Genomic DNA, 23,163 nt, shown 5'->3' with positions numbered 1-23,163 from the left:
CCAGAGACCCTGTTGGCCCCAGCAGGAAATAGCAGGCTCCAGCTCTGGCGCGCCCACTGAGTCTCACCATTCCCATTCCTCCGAAAAACAGGCAGGGAATAACTGCCTGGTTCCTGGTGCTGTCCTTGGAGTCCACCTGATGCCTGGAAGACTCTGCCACGACACAGGACTCACCTATGCCCATGTCAGCCCTGGAGCTGCACGCATTGGGTGTCAGAAGAGCTGATCAGCTGCCTCCTGGTGACGGGGGAGCTGAGGGGGAGCCCACCTCTTGGGAGGTTTCTCAGCTGATGGACAAACATTGCTTTATGTTATGGCTGGGCATGAAATATTTCTGTCATCCTACAGATCTTGCTGAGCCTAAAAGAATGTTCTGTTTTGCACTGGAATAGATGTCGGGCTTCTTAAAGTTTTTCTAGAGAGGAACTGGGCTGCAAAGCATCACAGCTGGAGCATCTTGCCAAGCCCCAAACTCTCATCATTTGCCTGCCTAGGCCTGGGAATTTTGGACCTGGTTTTCTAACACCCAAAGCAGAGAACCAAACCACAAGGTGAATTGCCGTGTTACAAAGCCCAGGAGAGCATTCCCTTCGGCCTGGAGCAAGGATTTCAGCCATGGATGCTTGTCTGCCAGGTGACTGGTCTATCACCTGGGTGGCAGTTGGTCATTCAGTGGACAACGTCTATGTGAGAAAGGCTCAGGAAACCGTTCTTGCCACCCAGTGATGATCATGAGGGCCTTGGCTGCCCAGCCGCTGGGTACGCTGGAGGTGCTGGGGCATGTTGTGCCGACTGTAGTGCCCTGTGGCAAGGATGCCCAGGCTAAGTGAAACAGCGAATTCTCTTCACTGCTGAAGTCTAAGCACAGAAGTGCCAAGTGCTCTGTGAACAGGTTTACCAAGCGAGCAAGGGAAACACATTCTTCCTGAGCTCTGAGCTGTGTGGATGGACCGTGTCTCATCCCTGCCATAGCTTGTTGGCAGCTAGCTCATTTCATGTGAGCAGGGACCTCTGTCCCCTGCCCCGGCGCAGCCAGGTGGGTTGCTCTCACTCTCCCTGGCTCCTTTGGATCATACATTGTGATTTGAAACCGAGGAGCCTTTCCTGCGTACCTGGACAGCTGACACAGTCCTGCCGAAACATGTAGGCAGCTCCGCTTTTTACAGCCAAAAAAACCTGTGTATATTACTCAAAAGCGTAACTGCTTGCGTGTAGTCTGGATGATAGTTTCATTCTTGGAGTGAGAATCAAGGTGAAGACAGGCCTTTGTTTGCAGGCAGATCGTAGTCTCCCCTGATCTGACACGAAGGGCGTCCTTGTCGCTGGCAGGCTTGGCGAGCCGCCTGGCTCCCGCAGAGCTGGCTGTCGGGTGCGGAGCCGTGCAGGGTGCCGAGCCTCCAGGCAGGCGGTGTGCAGTTGAGGGAACACTCTGTCAATAGCCGGGAGGACAGTACAATTAGATTTTGTCCTCAACTATCGACACAGTGGCTCCTAAATGCCTCCTCTCTCTGTGTTATCTTCACAGGTCACCTTGGTATTCAGATGGTCTGCGACAGAGGACGCATGAAGGGAGGAGGCTAAGTGCCAGTGGCGGAAGTCACACTCTGAAGGTGATCTGCTGTGACCCAAAAGCTTTCTGACATTCTTTGCCTTGGTTGTGATAGAGAGGAAGAAAGTCTTCTTCTCCACACAGTGTCTGTAAAGTCCCAGCAAGTTGCTTCCCTCCAGAACATAGAGCTTCCAGCTCCAGGAGGTTTCTTACCTGCTTCCCATGTGGAAGTGGCTGCAGGTCCAGCCCCGGGGGTGGGTTCGGCTCCGGTGCTGGGATCACATGCAGTAACTAGGTGACTGGGTTCAGGCCCAATTGCAGACCCATGCAATAGCCTCTCTCATGTAATTTTTCTCTCAATGAGATTTGCTCTGACTGATTCTCTCAAGCTGCTTGGAAATGTAGTGATAGAGGCTGTGATTTGTGTGTGATACTGCCTGGTTAGTTATATCAGTGTGGGCGTAATCAGTTCCTGTAATAAATACCAAGGTGCCGAGCATCTCTTAAGTAACTCTTTGTTCACACGGTAATCTCTGCTGCTGATAAACCTGTTAGATCCTGCCTTTAGCCATCTGTTTTGGAGGCAGGTTAGTGTGATGAGATTCTGGAAATAGTAATGAATGGCAAACTATATAGCGTCTATTCAGTCTGCTTTCGTGCCAGTTTGTGCTCTGAAGTGGCGTAGGTCTTACGAGATAACATCTTTTTTCAGCAATGGACAGGCTGTGCTTCTGCTTTCCACCCCCGAGCCGCAGACTGAGTTCTGCCTGCCTAGCACTGGGACCTGAGGAGTTTCACGTTGCGCGTGTGTCCCTCTGCTCCTTGCATGTGCCTAACTGTAGGATTATCTTCCACCTTTAGCTCTAAGTCCACCCTCAGTGACAAAGCGGAGGCAACAATTAAAAATAAAAATGCAATCTGTATAAGAAGAAGAGACAAGGCTTCAGTCAGGATAAATTACATAGAAACAAGAAGAAAAGCGAGAGATAGCAAGGAAAAATCCATGGCTGGCAGGGAAAGACGGTAAGAGGAGTATTTTAGGTGAAATGACAGTCTGCATCCCAGCAAGTTGCAGTACCACCTGCAAAATGTGTGGGCAGCCCTGTCAGCGCTGGGTACCTCCCTCAGAGCGACGTGCCAGTGCTAGTTCGGTCATGGCAGGCAGTGAGCACGTACGGTGGCCCTGCTTCCGTTGCTGATCCTGACTTGTGATCTCTTTCCACTGCTCTAGTGAATGTTTCCGTTAATGCAGATCTCTGGTTTACCCGAATCACTGCAGATTTGCGCCATCCCGACCGCAGCGTGTACAGCTGCCTCTGCCCTGCAAGCTTACTGCGTTCTGCTTCAGTGGCATCTCGGGGCTACTTAACACCATGGCACAGTCCCCTGAGTTGCAGCTGCTATTTTAACTTTCCTCTTTTCTGCAGAAGTCTGTGACCGACTTTGGGCACTGGAGTTGGACTTGAGAGAGCCGAACGTGACTGCTGCCTTGCAGCAGGGGCAGGGCAGGCTGTAACCTGCTGTACGAGTGGTCTTCGCTTGTGAAGACAAGAGTGAAGCTTTGGTGACTCCAGTCAGGCATGAGATGTTACATTTTTAGCGTATGACCACAATACTGTAGTGCCTGTTCTGCACCTTACTGTCAGATTCTGCGTGTCTTTGTGACCCAGCAGATACATTCATCGTATTTTTCTTTAGATATTACTCCTGTCTCACCCTTTTCTCCTTTTAAAGAGAGGGGGAAAAATTAAGGTCATGTCCTCATCTTACTGCTCATGGTCGTCTCTGTAAAACTCTATTCTTGCTCTCTTCTCCTCTCAAAGTGTGAAGTTTTTGGCTTGTTGTTTCTGGAAATCCTGAACTGCTGTTGATTTGAGTATCTCTGTCCGTTCGCTGTGTCTGAGAAGCAGAACCACCCTGACCTGGCAACCACTCGCTTTCACACTCTGTGTTTTTCCAGCGAGCAGCTTGAACACGCAACGCACGGGGACATCTTGGGTCCCTCCCAGCCCGTTCCCTCTGGCAGCAGCTGTGCTTCTGCATTGCAGGTTGCTGCACATCTCACCCTGCTGAAAGGCACCAGTGCTCGCTGGAGTCCTCCATACAGTCCTGGGGTGAATTTGCTGCCAGCTGCCTCGCACAACAGAGGGATCCGTCCTGGGCTGGAACTGGCAGCGGTCTGCTGCAAACTACAAAATAGCTGTCTGATGAAATTGCTCCGCTGTAGCAATTAAACTGATCCCCAGAGAGGCTTTTCAGATTAATCTGTGGCAACAGAAATGCACGTCTGATTGGGTCGGTGCACGGCAGCGTTAGCCTCTTGCAGAGGGGAAGGAACAAACGACAACGCCTCTCAACGTGCTATAGTCTCATTTCGAAAGATGATCCTTGTATCAGTCTGTTGGCAGGGAAATCCTATCGTGCAGGACATGCATTAGAGTTTTTTCTAGGTTAGTTACAAAGCACATCCACGCAAAGCCATGCGGATGGCAGCACGGGAGCAGAAGGCTCACTCTGCTGTTTGGTGAGAGACCTGCAGCATGCAGGGAGTCACTGCCCACTGCTTCCTTGCTTAGGTCCCAGTCGGGACCTGACTTTCCTTAGTGCAAGCATTTCCTATCTTCACCAAGCGTGTACGTGGCTGGGTTTTAAACTTACTCAGGTACTGCTGATGATGCAAAACTGGGAGGAGTGGTGGATACACCAGCAGGCTGTGCTGCCATTCAGCAAGACCTGGACAGGCTGGAGAGTTGGGCAGAGAGGAACCTGATGAGGTTCAACAAGGGCAAGTGCAGGGTCCTGCACCTGGGGAGGAACAACCCCAGGCACCAGTACAGGCTTGGGGTGGACCTGCTGGAGAGCAGCTCTGCGGAGAGGGACTGGGAGTGCTGGGGGACGACAGGTTAACCATGAGCCAGCAGCGTGCCCTGGGTGCCAAGGCGGCCAATGGGATCCTGGGGTGCATGAGGAGGAGTGTGGCCAGCAGGTCGAGGGAGGTTCTCCTTCCCCTCTGCTCTGCCCTGGTGAGGCCCCATCTGGAGCACTGCGTCCAGTTCTGGGCTTCCCAGTTCAAAAAAGATGAGGAGCTACTGGAGAGAGTCCAGCGGAGGGCTATGAGGATGATGAGGGGGCTGGAGCATCTCTCCTATGAGGAAAGGCTGAGGGAGCTGGGCTTGTTCAGCCTGGAGAAGAGAAGGCTGCGAGGAGACCTTATAAATGTTTATAAATATCTGAAGGGTGGGTGTCAGGAGGATGGGGCCAAGCTCCTTTCAGTGGTGCCCAGCGACAGGACAGGAGGAAGTTCCAGCTGAACATGAGGAAGAACTTCTTCCCTCTGAGGGTGACGGAGCCCTGGAACAGGCTGCCCGGGGAGGTTGTGGAGTCTCCTTCTCTGGGGATATTCAAGACCCGCCTGGACAAGGTCCTGTGCAGCCTGCTCTGGGTGACCCTGCTTCAGCAGGGGGGTGGGACTGGATGACCCCCAGAGATCCCTTCCAACCCCGACCATTCTGTGATTCCGTGATACTATAACTGGTACCAACTGCCATTTTTGGCAGCCAAAACAGGTTCCCAATTTCCTGCTGCTTCAATTTACCAAAGCAGGAGCTGAACGCTGTGCTCCCGTGTCCCCTCTGAACAAGCTAGAACCCCAGCTTTCTTTGTGTAGGAGCTGCCTGGGACCTCTTTCCCCATTCCCACCCCTTCCTCCGCAGCGTATCCCCACGGTACCAACTCAATCCTACCTCCATGAGCTTTCCAGCCTGAACCAGCAGTGCCAGCTAGCATGCCGCTTGTTGGAGGAGATGCCTTTGCACAGCCCGTGTGCTTCACACCACAAGAAGTTCTCTGTGGTTGTTAAGTGCTCATTCACCATAGGACCCCTTTGAAAATGGAACGGTTAAGAGCTAAGTTGACATGGACACTTGGGCACCTAATCACCATTTTAGGCAGCACAGTTCACAATGTTTATCTGCAGAAGTCCTCGTCTAATCCCACAGGTGCGTAGCCTCCATCGGTATCTGAATCCTTGCTCGTAAATTCGTTCTCTGGGTGTGGGCAAGGCAATCGCCCACGACAGGGCCGCTCTCAGCCCGTGGGGATCAGCCTGGGCCAGTGCAAGCGTTCAGGGATAGCAGCTGGTGTGAAGCACATCCGCAGGGCTGGTCAGCCCCTAGGCCAGGGAGACTGGTACAGCAGCCACCAAAGTCAGCCCCCGTTCTGCCGACCGGGGGAGGTTTGTCCTGCAACCTCTCGCCACAGCCCCTTCAAAAGCACCGTTCAGAACATGACTGAAACCATAAGCCATGCAAAGAAACAGTCAAATCCCATTTGATTACATCAGATACAAAACTTGCCCAAATCTCTTGCTTCTAGTAGCCTTCTGCTTATCGCCATACTAACTTGTGGCCTTCTCTGAGAACCAACAAGAAAGCTGTAACTCTCTTAATTAGATTTGGTCCAGATTTTAGCACTAACAGTTAATGGAATCATCCTACAGCAGAGTCGGTTTAAAAGCAGACCTCTGCTCCAAGCCTAAGGCACTTGTATTTTTGTAACTCCTTACACTCCTGCAGCCTTGTCAGACCTGAAGGCTGAGCTGGGCAAGGATCGACGGGGAGAGCTGTGCTTGGGGGGGCATCATGTGAATGAGAGCGTGCTCCCTTATCGCAGCTGTTCAGCAGAGTTCCCCTGCAGTTCTGAAAGCAAAGATTGGTGACTAAGATGTAATAAAGTAATTGCTTTCTAATTTCTAAATTCCCCTGCAGTTCCTCTTAGATTGTAGTGTTGCTTTTCGCACCCAAACTTTTTTCTGGTATTGCTTTGGTTTTTGCAATTTTTTTTTTAAAGGTCTACTAAGCATTTCTATTCGAGGGTTATTACCTTTCATTTCAGTTGGGAACGTGGTTGGTGTGCTTCCTCCTTCCTTTCAGCTCCAGCCTTCTTGGGAAGACCCACAAAAACATGCTGGCTCTTCCTCGGTTCATATCGCTCATCAGTTTTGGGACATCTTTCGCGTGTGGATGCATCTCGTTCTGCTCCCCATTTCTAGGGATGGAGCTCTGCGTAAGGAGTATGTACATCCCTTGCAATGCTGTTCATCCAGCCTGTTGAGTTTTAAAACCTACAAGGGAAGCACAGAAAATCCAAACTTGTCCACTTTGCTAAACGTTTTTCTTTTCATTTCTAGGTCCTCCTGTTGAGCCCCTGGAGCCAACCAGGCCTTTACCGACTCTTCCTGTTCGCAGAATTCACTCCACTTCGGAAAGAAAACACGAGAGACAGCCAAGACCTCCTAGTCCTCCTCTGGGTGACAGGCCGTCTCCTCCTGGCACGAAACCGAACATCTGTGATGGCAACTTCAACACCGTGGCTCTCTTCAGAGGAGAAATGTTTGTTTTCAAGGTACTAAGAATTCCTGCTTAGCCATGAGTCTTTCTTTAGTTTTATTGCTGGAAAAGATTAGTGGAAGTATAAGGTAGTGAGATTTGAAATGTGTGTGAAAATAGCTCTGTTCCTCTGAGGCTGATGGGCAGTCAGAAGGAAATGTAAGCAGGTTGGCTCTGTAATATTGGGAAACAGTGCCTGATGGGACTCACGAAATGCCCAGGCAGCCTGCGCACCAGAATGTGAGCTGGATGCACGGGCAGAGAATTCGGACACCGTCAAGCTCAGAGAGGAGCCACCTGTAACACCAGAAAGCAATACCAGTACCTACCCGTGCATTAAGCCTCGTTGACTCCAGAGATGGCATGCATGGAGCCCTGGACTTCAGGGAGCACTCGGCCTGCCTGGAACCCTTGGGGAGCTTGAGTCAAGCTTGCTTGTAACTACAGCCAGGGAGGAGGGCGAGGCTTTGCTCAATAACCCACATTAGAGTGCCCTGAATATGGTAATTCATGGCCCCATTCCTAAAATACCTGCAGCTTTCACTCTGCCCCATGAGTGTGAACACGGAGAGGGATATATTGAAGGTCATTAAACAGACAAACCACATCAGTTGCAGAAAATGCCTGAAGTGAAAATAGTTGAAGGCTGGGACGGTATCTGGGCGAAGTCTGACAGGCTCTGAGTCACCAGGTGGTGTTAAGGCTGCATGGCTCTCCTGGGGTCCGGTAGCTGAGCACCAGTTGTACCAGCACATGCGTGACACCTCGGTGACGAGACACACAGAGAGGTCAGTTCATAACGCTTATAACTCTGGACTTGCTTCCCCCTGCTCCTTTTTTCCTCTCCTTCTTTCCACCCTTTTCACAGCACCAGCAATCAACTTCTCACCCTTTTGGCTGCCGTCTTCCCCACGAAGCGCTTCCCTCACTGGAGACAGTGTTGGGTTGGGGTGGAGCTCTCATCTGAACCAGGACTTCTGTCTTTAATGGTTACGGGGCCTAGGCAGGGATTAGTAATGCTTAATGCTGGACATCCAGCCTGATTTGACTGCAAGATAAAAATACTCAGTCTGAAGACGCTTCTGGTTTTCTCAGGATCGCTGGTTCTGGCGTCTGCGCAACAACCGAGTGCAGGAGGGGTATCCCATGCAAATCGAGCAGTTCTGGAAAGGCCTCCCCGCAAAGATTGATGCAGCCTATGAGCGGTCTGATGGAAAATTCGTTTTCTTCAAAGGTACAGTACATTTCAGTCCAAGGCTACCACACCTGCCTCATATCACCCGCTCCTTTTATGGCATGAGGATGGGGAAAACAGGTACATCCTTGTCCTTTTCCAAGGGGACACTTCAAGCAGCCACTAATCCTTAAAATACAGTTCAGCGTGGGTTGGCCTTGCCAGGATAATCTCTGTATAAAGCTAATGTTCATTAGTGGAAATGGCCTTCCATGTGATACCAAGAAACAGCTCCTGTTTCCCAGGGGCTGCCAGTCTCCAGCCTATCTCCTTGAACACCTTTCGGCATGGCATCAGGGCTCGCCAGGTGTAGGGCGCTCCCACACCACCCTTCTGGACAATTGTCTCCTAAAGAGACAAACTGACCAACCTTATGATGGGGCCCAGATGAGCTCCTTGCGCCGTGACAGTGTCTGAACAGGATCCGGTAACTTGGGAGCAAGTTGCAAGCGAGGAAGAGTGGAAAGCAGCAGCATGCCTCCATAAAAACCACGCTGTATGTCTGCAGCTTCAGTCCCTCAGCTCAATAAACTGTGTTAAACTTGAGTAGGCTCAGAGAAAGGCAACAGAAATGATGGAAAAGGGTGGGCTGAGCTCTCGCGAGGAACTCGGCCTGAAAGGGATGACAAAGACAGGGTATGAGAGAAGCCTCTGAAATCGTGACTGGCCTAGAGAAGGTAAATGGGAAAGGGTTGTTTAACACCCCTTCCAAAACGTGAGCTGAGGAGCAGCAAATGAAATCGGGAGGTTTCAGGTTCACAATGAAGAGGAGGAGCAGCTTTTTCACAGAATACAGCTAAGCCTGGACTGCCTCAGCATGCTGTGGTCCATTGTGGCTATTTGACATTTATATCAATTCAACTGCTAATTAAGCAAATCTGTTTGTTGTTTGTGTCCCCAATCACCTCTAGGAGATAAATACTGGGTTTTTAAAGAAGTGACAGCAGAGCCAGGCTACCCACACAGTCTGGTGGAGCTGGGGAGCTGTCTGCCCAGGGAAGGCATCGACACGGCTCTGCGCTGGGAGCCGGTAGGCAAAACCTACTTCTTCAAAGGCGACAGGTACTGGAGGTACAACGAGGACAAGAGGGCAACGGACCCAGGATACCCAAAGCCCATCACCGTGTGGCGAGGAATCCCTCAGGCTCCCCAGGGAGCTTTTATCAGCAAAGAAGGCTGTACGTATCTGCAGTCGTTACGCCTGTTAGATTGGTAACAGCCTGTCTGCCTCGAGCTGGGCTGTTGGCTGTGGGATGTTTTGAATATTTGCTGAGATAGGAATCGAGTCTCCAAAGTCCCAGGGTCACACTGGCACCCGCCAGCACCGACAGTCTGAGATCCTTCCTGGCCCCTCTCCCAACCCATGTACCTCCTCAACTGCTAAGCCACATTAGCGTAATGCTGGCTTGGGGGGATGGGAAGGGGACTTTTTCTGGTTTTGCTGTCACCACATTCCCTACCCGAGTTTTCCTGGGCCTCGACTGCGAGGATGCCGTAACTTACATTCTCCTCCTCATTTCTTACCTGTAGCTAGCTCGGTCCCTCTGTTACAGGCTCCAGCCTGCCATGCTCTGAGGGAGGGCTGGACCTCCCGAGGCTCCTTCCAACACATTTCTTCCTCCGATTTGAAAGTTTATTCCTCTTCTTCCAGCTGGGGAAAGAACTAACAGAAGGTGCTTGTGCTGTTGAGGCTGTGTTTAAATTTGGGGCTGTGGTGTGAGACGAGGGCTGTCGGGCTGGGCTAGGTGGGAGGACTGCAGTGAGGGCCAGTGAAGCTGGAGGACAGATGCAGGAGACCCAGCGCTTTCACCACTGTTCCCGTCTCCTTTTGTCTTTCTTTCCCCCCCCCCCCACTCACTTGAGAGCGATTAGAAAAGGAGTCATCTGGGGAGATGAGAGGCCCTTCCGCCAACATGTAGCTAAACCACCAGCCTTTTATTAGCAGCAGGACAAGACTGCTCCTTAACAAAGGCCAGATCTGCTGGAGTCTATAGCCGAAAGGATCTGCATCTGCTCCCTTTGGCTGGGTGAACAGAAACCTTAAGTATTCTTCCAGATGCTGTCGCCCCCAGGCACACACCATCATTCTGCAGGTGATGTTATTAACTTGCTAGTGATGCTTTAGTAAAAAATAACTCACTGCAGACCACTTCAGAGTTAGTGAGTTGCCTTGGCCAAGGGGACTGGTGCTCTGTGCACAGCATTGCACCCGGCAGCCAGGGTTGTGGCTTCTCCTTTAAATCCTAGCTCCGCAACCACGTTCACTTCTCAGTGGTTTTGGGATGCTCTGGATGAACGCGTTTTATCAGCCTGAGCAGCTGCCCCCTCCAGCCTTTCCTCACATCCTCACACAAGCACAGCTTATCAAGTTGGAAATGGTGTGCTGAGAGCTATTCTCTGTTTTGTCTCCTAGTTTACACCTACTTTTACAAAGGGAAGGAGTACTGGAAATTCGACAACCAGAGGCTGAGTGTGGAGCCAGGCTACCCCAGGTCAATCCTCAAAGACTGGATGGGCTGTAACCAGAAGGACGTTGAACGAAGCAAAGACAGACGCCTGCCCCATGACGATGTGGATATTATGGTGACAATAAACGATGTGCCTAGCACTGTCAATGCAATCGCAGTTGTGATCCCTTGCATTTTGTCTCTCTGTATCCTTGTCTTGGTATACACGATCTTCCAGTTTAAAAACAAAGAGGTGCAGCAAAACGTTGTGTATTACAAAAGACCTGTCCAGGAGTGGGTATGACACAGCCCGCTGCACATCTCAGCTCATTGATCTGGTGAGGACTATGGACAAAAAAAAGAAAAAAAAAAAAAGGAAAAAAAATGCATTCAGAAGCCTACCAAACAAAACTACTTCAGTGACCTACAAGTTTTGGACAGCCTGGGACTGAAAGAAGCAGGAAAACTGGAAAAAACACAGGCAGCCTCGCAGTGCGGAGCCTCTTTCCTTCTCGCTGCCTCAGTGGCGTGTCAGTCGTGGTGTGCCATCCTCCGCAGGCTCACGCTGCGAACATCAGAGTCTTCGAGACAGGTTTCAACTGACCTGGGAAACTTCCTTCAGTTCCCTGCACCAGTGCTCCCTGTTAAACCCAGCATTCTCCAGTGTAGCTAAACCACCTCTGAACAGAACCATTTTTTTAATAGCTGTCTCATAAATGAATTAAGATCGTGAAATCTATGAACAGGAACAATTCAGTATCGTAAGCAGAAGACATTCTGATGCTGAACCATTCTAAAAGATCTTAGTTTATTACAAAATCCAGGGAATTGCCTGGATACAATTTTCCAATACCTGCTGGTCAGATGTTTTGTACATTCATACTGAATCAACGCCGACACTCAGCACAACGCACGAGGAACCACTGAGCACCCACCGCGGTAAAGGAGCGCAGAGCAGGAGCTCGAGAGCACCGAACCAGACACCGTAACGTTGCCTGGCGACACCAAGCCCTAGATGGGGACAATCTGAAGACAGAGTAATTGGGTCTGAAAAAACAGTCATGGGAACACACGTTTTTGTTTTGGGAGCCATTCATGAAAGAAATATTTAAATGTCATATGATGCTGTTTTAAGCTCCCATCAGCAAGAAACAATGAACCAATGGTTATTTACCAATACACTGAAAAATATGTGTAGACGTAGACTGCACTCTGCCCCTGTTAAGATGCTGGGAAAAGACGAGATGTTGTTCTGTGGCATGTGTAACTAGATTGTGGAATTTCTGTGTTGGGTTTCATGAGAATGGAAATGTTTGTTTGGAGTGAGATCATCATAATATTTTGCTGAAATAGTCAAGATACAGTAAGAATTAGGCCTGTTTATAAAACTAAGTCCAATCTCTGTAGATGTTACAAACACTGTATGCCTTCGAAAGTTGGTTTTTCTTTTTGCTCACTTCTTCACAGGCAGATACTTGGCAAGGACCAAAGGAAGCGTGCCACGCAGTAGGAGTTCGTCATTAGCCACGCTTGACAAAGACAGAAAAATCAGGTAAAGGCTAGATAAATATCTGAACTTTGGGCTAGTAACTTTCCACAAGTCTCTTTCGACAACAGTAGCTTCTGGTTATCCCTCCTACAGTTGTGAATGGTTCAGGATGTTATGTCCTAACCACAAACTTTGTCCACTTTCTTGTTGATGCTGATATTTCTACCGTGTCAAACAAGAGTGGAAGGAGAGTTTCCTGCAGTGCAACGTAAGGGTGAAGGCCGGCCGTGTACGGAAGTGCCATTCGTGCAAGCACATGAACTGCTCTGCACACTCACCCTAAGGAACCATAAGGTGATTAAAGGAAGCCCTCTGCCTATCACCGAATTTTATTCAGTGCAATGGAAGTGAAATGCCCAGAATCTCCAGTTAGTATAGAAAAAGTACAGCTTCATAAAGTCAGCCATGAAAAAAAAAAAAAGGATGACAAACATGCTAAAACTATTCCTAATTGCAAGGATGAGGAATGAAGAAGCAGAAAGCCTGTTAGCATTCTGAATTTCTAGCTAGTGCTCAAGTATTGCTATGGTGAAGCAGGATAGACAAATAGATACTTCTAGTGAAGCCCACTAGGACTGCATAACGCGTCTCAAGCTGTATTTTGTCCTTCATAATTGATTTCCATAGCCAAGCTATTTATTGTGTTTAAACATAAAAAAAAAATCTTACAAACATATTACAGAGTAAGTGAGAAGCTAGTAGATGCAAAACTTTGAATTTTAGTGAAAAAATGTGATAACGTCTTATGATGGGTGAAGGAGTGCAAAGGACCAAATGAAATTGGAGCTACTAATTAGACACCCCCCCCCCCGCTACTCCGTACGTTGCTATGTGTACTATAGATGTGGTAGGATGCACACCACGAACGCCACAGCCACATGGCACATCGAACTCATCTGTACGCTGCCATCTCTTCTGGGACTGTGACAGCCCAAACCTTTGAGCAACTTCCAACAGCCATCATTAAAAACAAACAAAAATTTACAACGGAGAGGAACGTCTGGTTTTGTTTGTGGTGTTTTTTTTCCCTCCTGCCCATAGGTAGATGTTTGGGTCTGTTCAAAACCATACACTGAGTAACGGGCTGTGCAGGCAGCACAACGCCTGAGTCTGCAACAGGGCAAGCCGCCTGCCCTGTACTGCCAAAATCCAGCCTTCCTCAAGGACCAGAGAACCCGAGAGACAGTTTGGTGCCGTTTCTCACTGCTTCCTAACTGGCTCCTGGTGCAGATGCTGCATGTTTGAGCTTCCCAGGGGTGGGAGGTATGTGCGTAGGTGTTTAGGGAGCTGAGGACAGCCCTCTACAGTTACAGGTGTTGGCACTGGGGCAGGCGGGTGAGCAGTGGACCCACGCTCCCCCAGTACAACCCCACTCACACCACTGTCTCGCTCCTGTTAAGATCAGCACCTGCACAGCCCTGGGGCGAGCTAGATCCGGGCACAAACATCAGCATTATCTTAAGGGGTAGCTCCTCAACATTCCCCCAGCTGAGCTCCCTGCTGGGATCCTCTATTACGCTACAGAAACGCCTGATGAGAAGAGCATCGACTCGCTCTGCCTCCCGCCAGCATGGCTAAAGCGCCGCGTGGACGGGTGGCCGCGTCCCAGCTCCTGGCCCAAAACGCAGCCCTGGATGCGTCGCGACCGCAGGGAGCAGGGGACAGCAGGGCTGGCTCAGCTCGGGCATGCGAGCGAGGGGATGCCCAGGTGTGCGCTGGGGTGCCGCGCGCCGCCCCGCAGCACCAGCCGTTTGTACAGCCCGACAGGAGCCTGCGCACGTTTCTGCCCTGAGCACCGCAGTTGCAGCCCCTTCAGCGAGCAGCCCACTACACGAACTACACTGCACTCAACATCCTACATGTATTTTTTTGAGTTTAGGACTACTTCAAATGATTTCATCACCAGTAAAGTAAGCTCGTTTTTCCCAGTAAGTCAGAAATGTGCTGGGATACACAGTCACTACAGTCAGAGCAGAGGCGGTCCTCCACTGTAAGTAGGATTACTTGTTCCTATCTTATAATGAGTCATTAAACCTCAAGGGGATCTCCCATGAGGACTTAGGTTTTAAAAAAAACTCTGTGGAGGATCCTCACATAAGTTTCTGGACATTAAAGCACAGTGACAGTGAAAACTGTACACCCTATGACTTCTTCACTGAACCCTGAGTTGCGAGACTTTCATTCCTCCCTCAAAACCTCTGGACAGCTCTTGTCCATCCCGTCACGTTCACCCGGGGCTTGATTCCAGCCTTTCTCGTAGCATCACACTTCCTTGTCCAGCACAGCTGGAATCCGCTGTAGTTCCTCAGATCATTCCTGCAGCCCTCCGTAATACCTTTATGGTCCGTAAGACCATAGTCATGCTTTGCCTTCCACTGCCTGACAGCAAAGGTGGTATATAGCCACGGTGCGTGACCCACAGCTTCACAGTTCAGCAGTTTCATTTTTAAGACTCCTGAGAACCCACGGCAGCCACACCCAGCACTGGGGACATACAAGGATTTTGTTGACGACTCCTTACCACCACCTTTTGGCATCGCCACTGGAGAGTGCCACCTTCGCCATACAGCACAGAAAAAGCGTCAGTCGAGTGTTGCACAGCGCTTGCAGTGCCTCACGCTGTACTGCCAAGGGCCTGCGGCTGGAAATTCTGCCGTTCCGCAACGCTCCACCCGAGCTGTCACTTCTCCCGCACTGTTTCACACTGCTGCTCCCTCAGTCCCATCCTCATGGCCCTGCGCTGGCAAGCGCTGACGCTGCTAGGCAGGTTCTCCCGGGAAGTCACCAGCAATAGCGTGAGTATCTCACTCCGCCTTTCCCCTGGCTGCTTTGAGTTTACAGAAGAATCAAAATTTAATGTACGCTGGAGCAGATAAGCACTACTCAAAAACAGGTATTTGCAGAAAATCTTGGCAACCACTGTGCAACGCTTGCACCTGATCTACACACAGTACTCAGGATAAAGATGCGTCACGGATTTACAGATAATGACGCTTTGTTTGGGCTCTCTTCTCCTAATTAACTCGAAACATTCAGTTTGCTTTTTTGACTGTTAATGAAGACTGAGCACGCCTTTGTTCAAATACGTACCTGCAGGCCAAGAATTTGCTCTTGTGCTGCTCAGAGTTCCTCATCATAGCTGCGAAATTTGGGTTCTTAACCACATGCTCCACGTTCAGCTGCACTGAATTTAGCTTTCCACCAACCCACTGGTCAGTCCTCATCCCGGGTAGTCAGTCAGTCAGTACGGGCAAACTTCCCTGCACTAAGCCGCTGCCTTTCCTCAACAGGACACAGCAATGCTGAACACCACGGCTCCCAGCGGAGCTCCCTGGGGACCTCGTGGAGAATCTGTTCACTCTGACCTTCCCCCCCAGCCTCCTGCATGTGAAAGGGCTTCCCTCTCACTCCACGGGATCACTCACCCAGGGGCCTCACGAGCCTTCGGCACAAAAACCTGCCCAACGCCTTTCGGAAATACAAACCACGTTACAGCAGGCCTTCTCCAGATCCCTGCACACTCCTTTAGAGAACTCCACAGGTCCTGTAAGGCATGCCTTGCCATTAAAACACAGTTTACACTCTCTCATGGTATCATGCATCCATGTTTCTACTAATATCATTCTTTATTATAGTTTCCGTTTTCCTTGTACATAGGTCCATCTTGCTAGTTCAGCATTCCCACAAGCCCTCCTTTAGCATGGGTGTCGCGTTTGCCACCTCCCAGTTCCCAAGCTTCAATGCACCTTTTGTAAGAGGTCCCACACCAGTTAGCAAGACCCTGTTCTGCTCTGCCTCAAGTCCTCTGTGGCGTATCACAGCCCCCAGCACCGTACCAGTATCTTTCCTATCTAAGGATTTGGATTACACAGAGACTGGATCGTTTTTCTTGTTTACATCTTAGCAATTTTTAAGACATAACACACATCAAGATCACCAGTATAAACCAGGGTTCCAGCGCATCAACTGGAATGGCGGAGGGGGCAGGGGAAGAGTTGCGGAAGTTGCAGAGCAAAACTTGACGAACAGTCAGACTCTGTCATTTACAACTAAGAGGAGCCCTGTGAGGTGGCCAAAAGCAAGCAGCTTCTCACCCTCACTGCTGAGAGATGCTACGAGGAGCAGAGCCGGAGTCAGTGCCAAGAAAGGCAGTCCACTACATCAAAGCGGCCATAAACACCAAAAACTGTGAGCTGTAGTAGCACAGAGCTATGAGCTGTGTCCAGGCTTCCCCAGTGGCAGCAGGAAGGTGAGCTGTCGGAAAACGGCAGCCCCTGGCTCAGGTACCATTCTAGACAGACCCCATGGCGGGACTGCTATGATCAGAAAAGATCCTACAGCAATCTTTATTTGAAGTTTAAGGAGCCACCTTTAATCCACCAAAACTTCTACAATCTTCCCTAAGCATCCAGACAGTACACCAAACACGGAAGTTTACTTGATTTTCTACAAAGCCTGAAGCACCAGGGCCAAAAAAGAGCTCTGCCCACAGTGCTTCAGGACAGAACTCCTCCAGAGAACCCAGCCACGAGGGACGCAGCTGTGTGGAAGCAAGCAAGGAGCTTCCACACCCCCTCGGGACGGGAAACAGGGGCGCTTCTATGCCTGCGGTACACCTTTAACGGGCACGCAGGAGAGAAATGACTGAAATGAGAGATCAGCGAGCAACAGCTCTGTTTAGAAGCAAATGACTATCTTCCACCTGCAGGCAGTACCTACGGCTCCTTTTCGTCACCATCGCTCCCTGACAAGGGCCGAGCTCTTCATTAGCAACCTCCCCAGTCTGTAACATCTGACTGAATGGAGTAACTGGTGAGAACCGTGTTGCTTAATCTTTGTCTCCAAGTTAATTCAAGATGAGGTGGTTTAAATCTGATTTGTTTTGCTGACTTCTAATGGTTTCCCAGCATAGGTGGCTAACCCCTGTAGAACAAATTGAAGCCCACCGTCAAGAGCATGCTCTTCTATGCTCTCTCCTGAAGACACCTCAGAAGCAGCACACATGCCACCAGGCATCTGCAGACAACAGATCAAATACCGCTGTTCCAGAGGCAGACACACGCTGCTGCTGTCAGAAGCTCCTGGACTGACTTTGAGAAACTCCAGGTTTAACCAGAGCCGATCACTTCAGCATCATCGGTCCTGCAGGAATAGCTGCAAGTCAGGGCAAGAGAGCAGGTGACTGCGGAATTCTTCTGTGGCAAGTAAACGACCGTATTTTTGATATCGGACACACAAGGGGCTCCTAAGTCTACCTACAGCAGAAACACCACTCTTTAGCAAGTGTGGAAAGAGGGGGCAGTGCGATGTATGTGCTGAAACAGACTGCTGTGCAGCAGAACACATCATTTAAGGCAAAGCAGTCTCTAGTGATCAACATCCAAGAGCCACAAGAGTAAATATTGTGGGCTAATTTGAGGGGCTCAGTCAGCGTCACAGAACAAAAAAGCACAGCTGAAGATCTGGCAAATGTCAGCAAAGAGATAGAGAGCATTCCTTATTTGTAACTTGTGTATGTTATTTGTCAGGTTCTGTAATAATATTTAGTTTACAAAATACTATAAAAAGCTGATTTTGTAGCCTCTTCCTTGGGCTAAGCCCGCAGAAACAACATCAGAAGGTCTAGATGTCTGTAATCCGAAGAGCAGCTTGACCGTTCACTCCTTAGGAGCTTTCTGGAAAGTAGGAACCAACACTGCTCATGTCAAGCTAAAAAGACAAAACAGAAAGGAGATTTAGCACACGAGTGCCAGAGAGTGCAGCGAGCATTTCAAAACACCAGTACAGTTGGCTCTCGACTTCCAATTGCAAAGGCCCAGCACAAATTTCCCTTCCTAGAACACAGGGGGTCTACGAAAAGCGGGAAGCAGACCCAGTGGCTGCTAACAGTCAGCCGTAAGAACAGACTTGTCAAGCTGGCAAAGGCAAAATACACACTCAGTCCAGTCTAGGTAATTATCAAAAGCTCTTTTTAGTTTAATTATGGCTCTGTTCGGCTCAGAGATGTCAAGCCTCCATACAGGAACTATGAAGGGGCAGCAAAGAACTCTTTCAAAGGGTTCTTCATTCAAGGAATTCTTTATCTTTCCTTATGCCATAAACCATTCCCATATGGTATTCTCATACAACTGAGAACTCGGCCACTAAGTTCCAATGGCCCAGGCAGCTCAGGAACACACCTCTAGCACCACAGCAATGATTGTGGGAGTGGTAATCAGATGAAAGCCCAAATGAAGTCCACACAGGACATTCATCTACATGTATGCCTAAACCTTGTAAAAAATTTGCATACATTAATGAGTGAGGAAGGTCCTGTACCACCATTCCAGGCAGAAACCAAGAAAACCTGCCTCTCATTAAAAGGTAACTTGGACAAAGCCTTTGACAAAAAGGCTTAAAAAAAAGAAAACGCAAGGCAGCAGCCGTAAAAAGATTTAAGGCGGCTGCAGCAGACAAGCTCCAAAGTCTTTCTGGCTCCAGAAATGGCTGTAGCAGGCATTTGAGATAATAATTTTATGGGTTACAACAATCAAAAGCCAAGATGTCAAGCAAAGTCACGGGCATTTTAACTTTTAAAACAAGATTTTTTGAAAAAAAAATCCATTCATGTCATAGCTAAGCACTGAACAGCTAGAAAAAAAAAGTATCTGAAACCTATTTCTCACAAAAAGCATTCTAACTGCAACAAAACCCCTTGCACTTTCCATACAGGACTAAGCAGGCTCATCAGCTACAAGGAAACAAACCCTTCTGCAAAGAGGTGACTGTCGTCAGTAACCCAACAACAGGAAGAGGAAGTTCAAAAATAAAATAAAATAAATCAATTGTGAAAACAGCTAGTTCTATAGTACAATCTTGCCTGTTTTGATCACAACTACAGGCAGACCTGGATCCTCCTTACCTGTCAATCAAGGAATCTCTCATGTTGGTAGCAATGGCACTCGGCTGAGCCTCGTTCAGCCGGAAGATGCTCTCGATGACGGAGAGCTCAGTGCTGGTTGTGTCCAGCCCACAGAAGGCACACCAGTCATTCACAACCATCCCCGCTGCAATGACCTCACTGCCACGATTCACCGTCCCAGCCTGGCAAAAACACAGCAGCAAGAGTTAGCGGGGCGTGCTGACAGCAACACACTTCATTAAGCGTCCTTATTACAAGTCTTTGGCAGAGGGCCTCACCTCACACTCTTGGAAAGATTAAAGCTTCTGCCGTCAACAAAGTTACAAAGATTTCACATAAAAAGATTAACGGACAGCCTTTAATCTCTGGAGAGAAAATCGTGTGACGTTCAGTGAAATAAAATCTAACAAGCAGGAAGAATAAAGCCACAGCAGTCATAACATTCACAACTCCAATTGAGCGGGCACAGGATTTTATTACTTAATTTTTTCAAACATTGCCTTTGACCAAACCACAATCATCTCACATCCTGTATGACTCGGCATGACTTGCATAATCCCAGCAGAGCAACGTTTCAGAAGCAAACTAAAGGTGCCAAGCAGCTTATCCAGACTCAGAAAAGACAGGGAGAAGGTCTCAAAGACCTGCCCCGTTCAAGTCTTCTCCTCATCTCCCACTTGGAAGAGCTCTGCAGAGAAAACTACCTCGGAGCCCACGAGATGCAGAAACGTTACAACTGAGAACTGGCCTGGAAGGGAGCGGGAAGAGCAAACACAAACCCACAAATGCCTTACCACAAGTGGGACCTGGAGCAACGACGACAGTTCATCCTGATCATCAATGGAAGTCTTGGGGTGCACAATTCCTCCTTGGTTACTAAACACGCAGTAGCTTCCTACCAGCACCTGATCTGCTACCGTTTGTCTGAAAACCTCAACCTTCAGTACATCTGCCAAGATCTCCTCCGTCTCCTGCAAACAGAAAGAGGGAATAAAGTCCTCAGCAGAACGGTACCGCAGAACTCGAAGTCACGCTGTTCCTGCACGCAGCCATCAGCTGGGATCCTCCCCTTTGAAAGCCCGCCCACAATCCATCGCAACTCAATCGTTACAAAACGCTTATTCAGCCTCTGTAGTCCAGATGTTTCCAGTTACCTGAGCGCACTGAGCTGGGCCACTCTAACTAACCATGACGCCGTGCCTTTGCCAAGGAATGCCCTGCTCCCCACTTTCTAGAGGGTGGTGGCAGCTCATCGGCGTGTCCATACCTGCTCGCTGGGCACTCCCTGTGAGCCAGTCCTCCTCTGTCCCAGACCGCTGTGACAAAACTGTCTTATCCTTCTGTGTAACTCTAAGAACTTCTTTCCCCTCCAGGTTTTCACTGTAAATTATTTTGATTTCTACCTCTCTGGCCAGCTTACCTCACTTTTTACACTTGTTTAAAACATAATACGCTGCAAAGACCATTAACTCCCCCCTTTTTTTTTTTCCTTTGCACTGCTAACACCAGATCCCATTTCTTCACCACCGTTAGCACAAACTGAAAGCACACGACCTTCACTACCTGTAGCCACAAAACACACTTCTCTCTAATGCTATTAAGATATCAGTTCTCACACATAAAGCAACAACAACTTTGTCTCCTCTACCTTATTCTAAGCTTTCATACAAGAACCCTCCTCTGTAAACACACATGCTACCACACCCATGGACTCTCAAATCTTACAAATTTCAGCTAGCTCAGCAGTAGCTTGGAACTACAAGAGGTGTAGTCTAGCAAGAGGGCACACACACTACTGCTGCAGTCCTGACTAAACTCTTCTTTACGGTCTCTTTATTACACACAGTAACACTCTCTTTCATTGATTCACTCTTACTTAGGCAAAGCAGATTGCACCCAACAATACACTGCCATATCCCACTCCCTCCCTTCTACAAAGAGCATTCACTGGAGCGTGCTGAGCAAGAGGGCACACGTGATGCTCCGCGCAGGGTCCACATCCAGAAATAAAGACATAGGAAAAGAGGCAAATCAGCTGAGACCAAGTCAGCAGTCCAAAATCCAATTCTGATCTTGAGCAGAAAGGAAACAATATACCCTGTCAAGATCTGGGTGAACAAGAGCTACGTAGTCATTGCAGGTAGTGACGTTGCCGAGCGCTGAGAGACGCTCTTCTACTCGTTGAATTCGTACAGAATCTGGAAGGCTGTTGCGGATATGTTGAAGCTCTTGGTCTGTCGTACTGCTTGGGACCAACAGTCCATGTCTGTTTCCTAAAATGACCAAAAAAAAAAAAAAAAAAGGACAAAAGAAAAAAAAGCATGTTTTCATGGGGTTTCCAACTTTCCTGCTGTTCACAGAACAGCTTGAATTGCCCTTGCCCTATCCACTCCTCCCAAGCCAAATAACGTTACCATTTAAAAATAACACAGCACCACAGGTAAGTGAAAACAGCTTGAAGCACAGACTCATCTCAGAACAGAAAGAGATGAACAGCACTACCTTTAATCGCTTCTCTTCTTCAACAGAGCTGAAAGAAGCCCGAGGTTCTCAGTGAAACTCTGACTAGAAATTTCCCCTACAGGTGCCAGTTGCCCCACAAAACTCACGGATGCTGCCTGTCCGTATCATGTCACCGTGGCAAAGCAGTGAGATAGGACAGACAAAACCATTATTTTCACAGGAACAAAGCAGAAGCAAGACGTGTGTCCAACTGGATGGGGCCTCACCAGCCACAGGCAGCCGAAATGCTTTTTTCTGACTCTCACAGCCGTGAACGCCTCCCCCCCTCCCCGGGCTCTGCCCCTCCGACACTGGCACCGACCCGTTAACCTTCCCAAACATGAAACTTCTCCCAGTTTACCAGAACGCAGAGTTATGTGTGCCCCTCGCCCACTCCGAGCCCTGACGGGCAAACACCCCCCGCTGCCCCAGCTCCTTGTTACTGGGTGACTTTCAGCGTCCCCATTTCCACTCCAGGCATTAAAATACAAACTGACAGGCTGCGGAGTGCCGCCCGTCGGTACAACCCCCCCCCAACCCCCCCCCCCCGCCCCAGCACGCACCGACCGCAGGCGGGATCGCCCCCCCGCGCCCCCGCCGGGCTGGCCCCTTGCCCGCCCCGTCACCTACCCACACACATTCTGCCGATGATGCGGCAGCCGGCGATGGAGGCGTGCACCACCGGGATGGTCCCGAAGAGTTCCCCTTCGAAGACGCTGCGAGGAGAAAGCGCCGTTAGCGTACCGCGGCGGGCCGGGCCGGGCCGGGCGGGGCCGGGCCCCGGGGCTCCCTCACCTGTAGAAGTTCTCGGAGCCGCCGATGGCCACCAGGCAGTAGGCGTTGGTGAGCTTGGCGAAGCAGCCCAACTCGTTGTTGTTCTCGAAGCTGGCGCGGACCGCCATGCCGGGGCCGGGGGGGACGGGAGGGCCTGCACCGGGCACCGCAGCCTCTGCCGCACGCGCGCGGCGCCGCCGCTTCCGCTTCCGGCGGGCGGGGGGCGGGGGGGCAGAGCGGCCGCGGCCGCGCCTGGCGGGGACAGCGCCACCGTGCGGCGACCTCCGGGGCTGCGCTGGCTGCGTGGAGACCGGGGAGCCGCGCGTGACCGAGCCACGGGGTGATCCCACCCGTGCGGTGATCCCACCTGTGCAGACACCATCCCTGTGGGGGTCCCACCTGCATGGTGATCCCACCCCTGTGCAGACACCACCCATGTAGTGATCCCACCTGCATGGTGATCCCACCCACACGGTGATCCCACCCTTGCACAGACACCATCCCTTTGGGGGTCCCACCCGTGCAGGGATCCCACCCCTGCGCAGACACCATCCCTGTGGTGATCCCACCCGCATGGTGGTCCCACCCTTGCACCTACATCACCCGTGCGGTGATCCTACCCGTGTGCCGACACCATCCATGTGGTGATCCCACCTGCATGGTGACCCCACCTGAGTGGTGATCCCACCCTTGCACAGACACAATCCCTGTGGTGATCCCACCCATGTGCAGGGATCTCACCCATGTGCAGACACCACCCATGTGGTGACCCCACCCGCATGGTGGTCTCACCCTTGCACCTACACCACCCGTGCGGTGA

The 23,163-nt window shown here is 50.2% G+C and overlaps 2 protein-coding genes across 3 annotated transcripts in view; one reads left to right on the top strand and one right to left on the bottom strand.

Moving 5' to 3' along the window:
• Positions 1-13,153, top strand: part of MMP24 (matrix metallopeptidase 24) — a 46,720-nt gene extending 33,567 nt beyond the window's left edge. For both annotated transcript variants that reach the window (XM_075438901.1, XM_075438902.1), the window contains 4 exons: positions 6,738-6,952; positions 8,032-8,170; positions 9,082-9,348; positions 10,584-13,153. In XM_075438901.1, the coding sequence (XP_075295016.1) occupies positions 6,738-6,952; positions 8,032-8,170; positions 9,082-9,348; positions 10,584-10,921 (959 nt within the window). In that variant the 3' untranslated portion in view covers positions 10,922-13,153. The remainder of the gene's footprint in view (positions 1-6,737; positions 6,953-8,031; positions 8,171-9,081; positions 9,349-10,583) is intronic.
• Positions 13,154-15,758: 2,605 nt separating this feature from the next.
• Positions 15,759-22,548, bottom strand: EIF6 (eukaryotic translation initiation factor 6). Its single transcript, XM_075438903.1, has 6 exons — positions 22,365-22,548; positions 22,200-22,285; positions 21,165-21,340; positions 19,862-20,038; positions 19,068-19,249; positions 15,759-17,875 (listed from the first exon to the last, which is right to left on the bottom strand). The coding sequence occupies exons 1-6, from the start codon at positions 22,469-22,471 to the stop codon at positions 17,866-17,868; spliced, it is 738 nt and encodes a 245-aa protein (XP_075295018.1). The 5' UTR covers positions 22,472-22,548; the 3' UTR covers positions 15,759-17,865.
• Between the last annotated feature and the right edge of the window lie 615 nt (positions 22,549-23,163).

This window comes from Opisthocomus hoazin, chromosome 18 (assembly GCF_030867145.1).
Source record: "Opisthocomus hoazin isolate bOpiHoa1 chromosome 18, bOpiHoa1.hap1, whole genome shotgun sequence".
Classification (NCBI taxonomy): domain Eukaryota; kingdom Metazoa; phylum Chordata; class Aves; order Opisthocomiformes; family Opisthocomidae; genus Opisthocomus; species Opisthocomus hoazin.
Note: the sequence above shows the minus strand (reverse complement) of the source record. Positions and strands in the feature narration are given on the sequence as shown.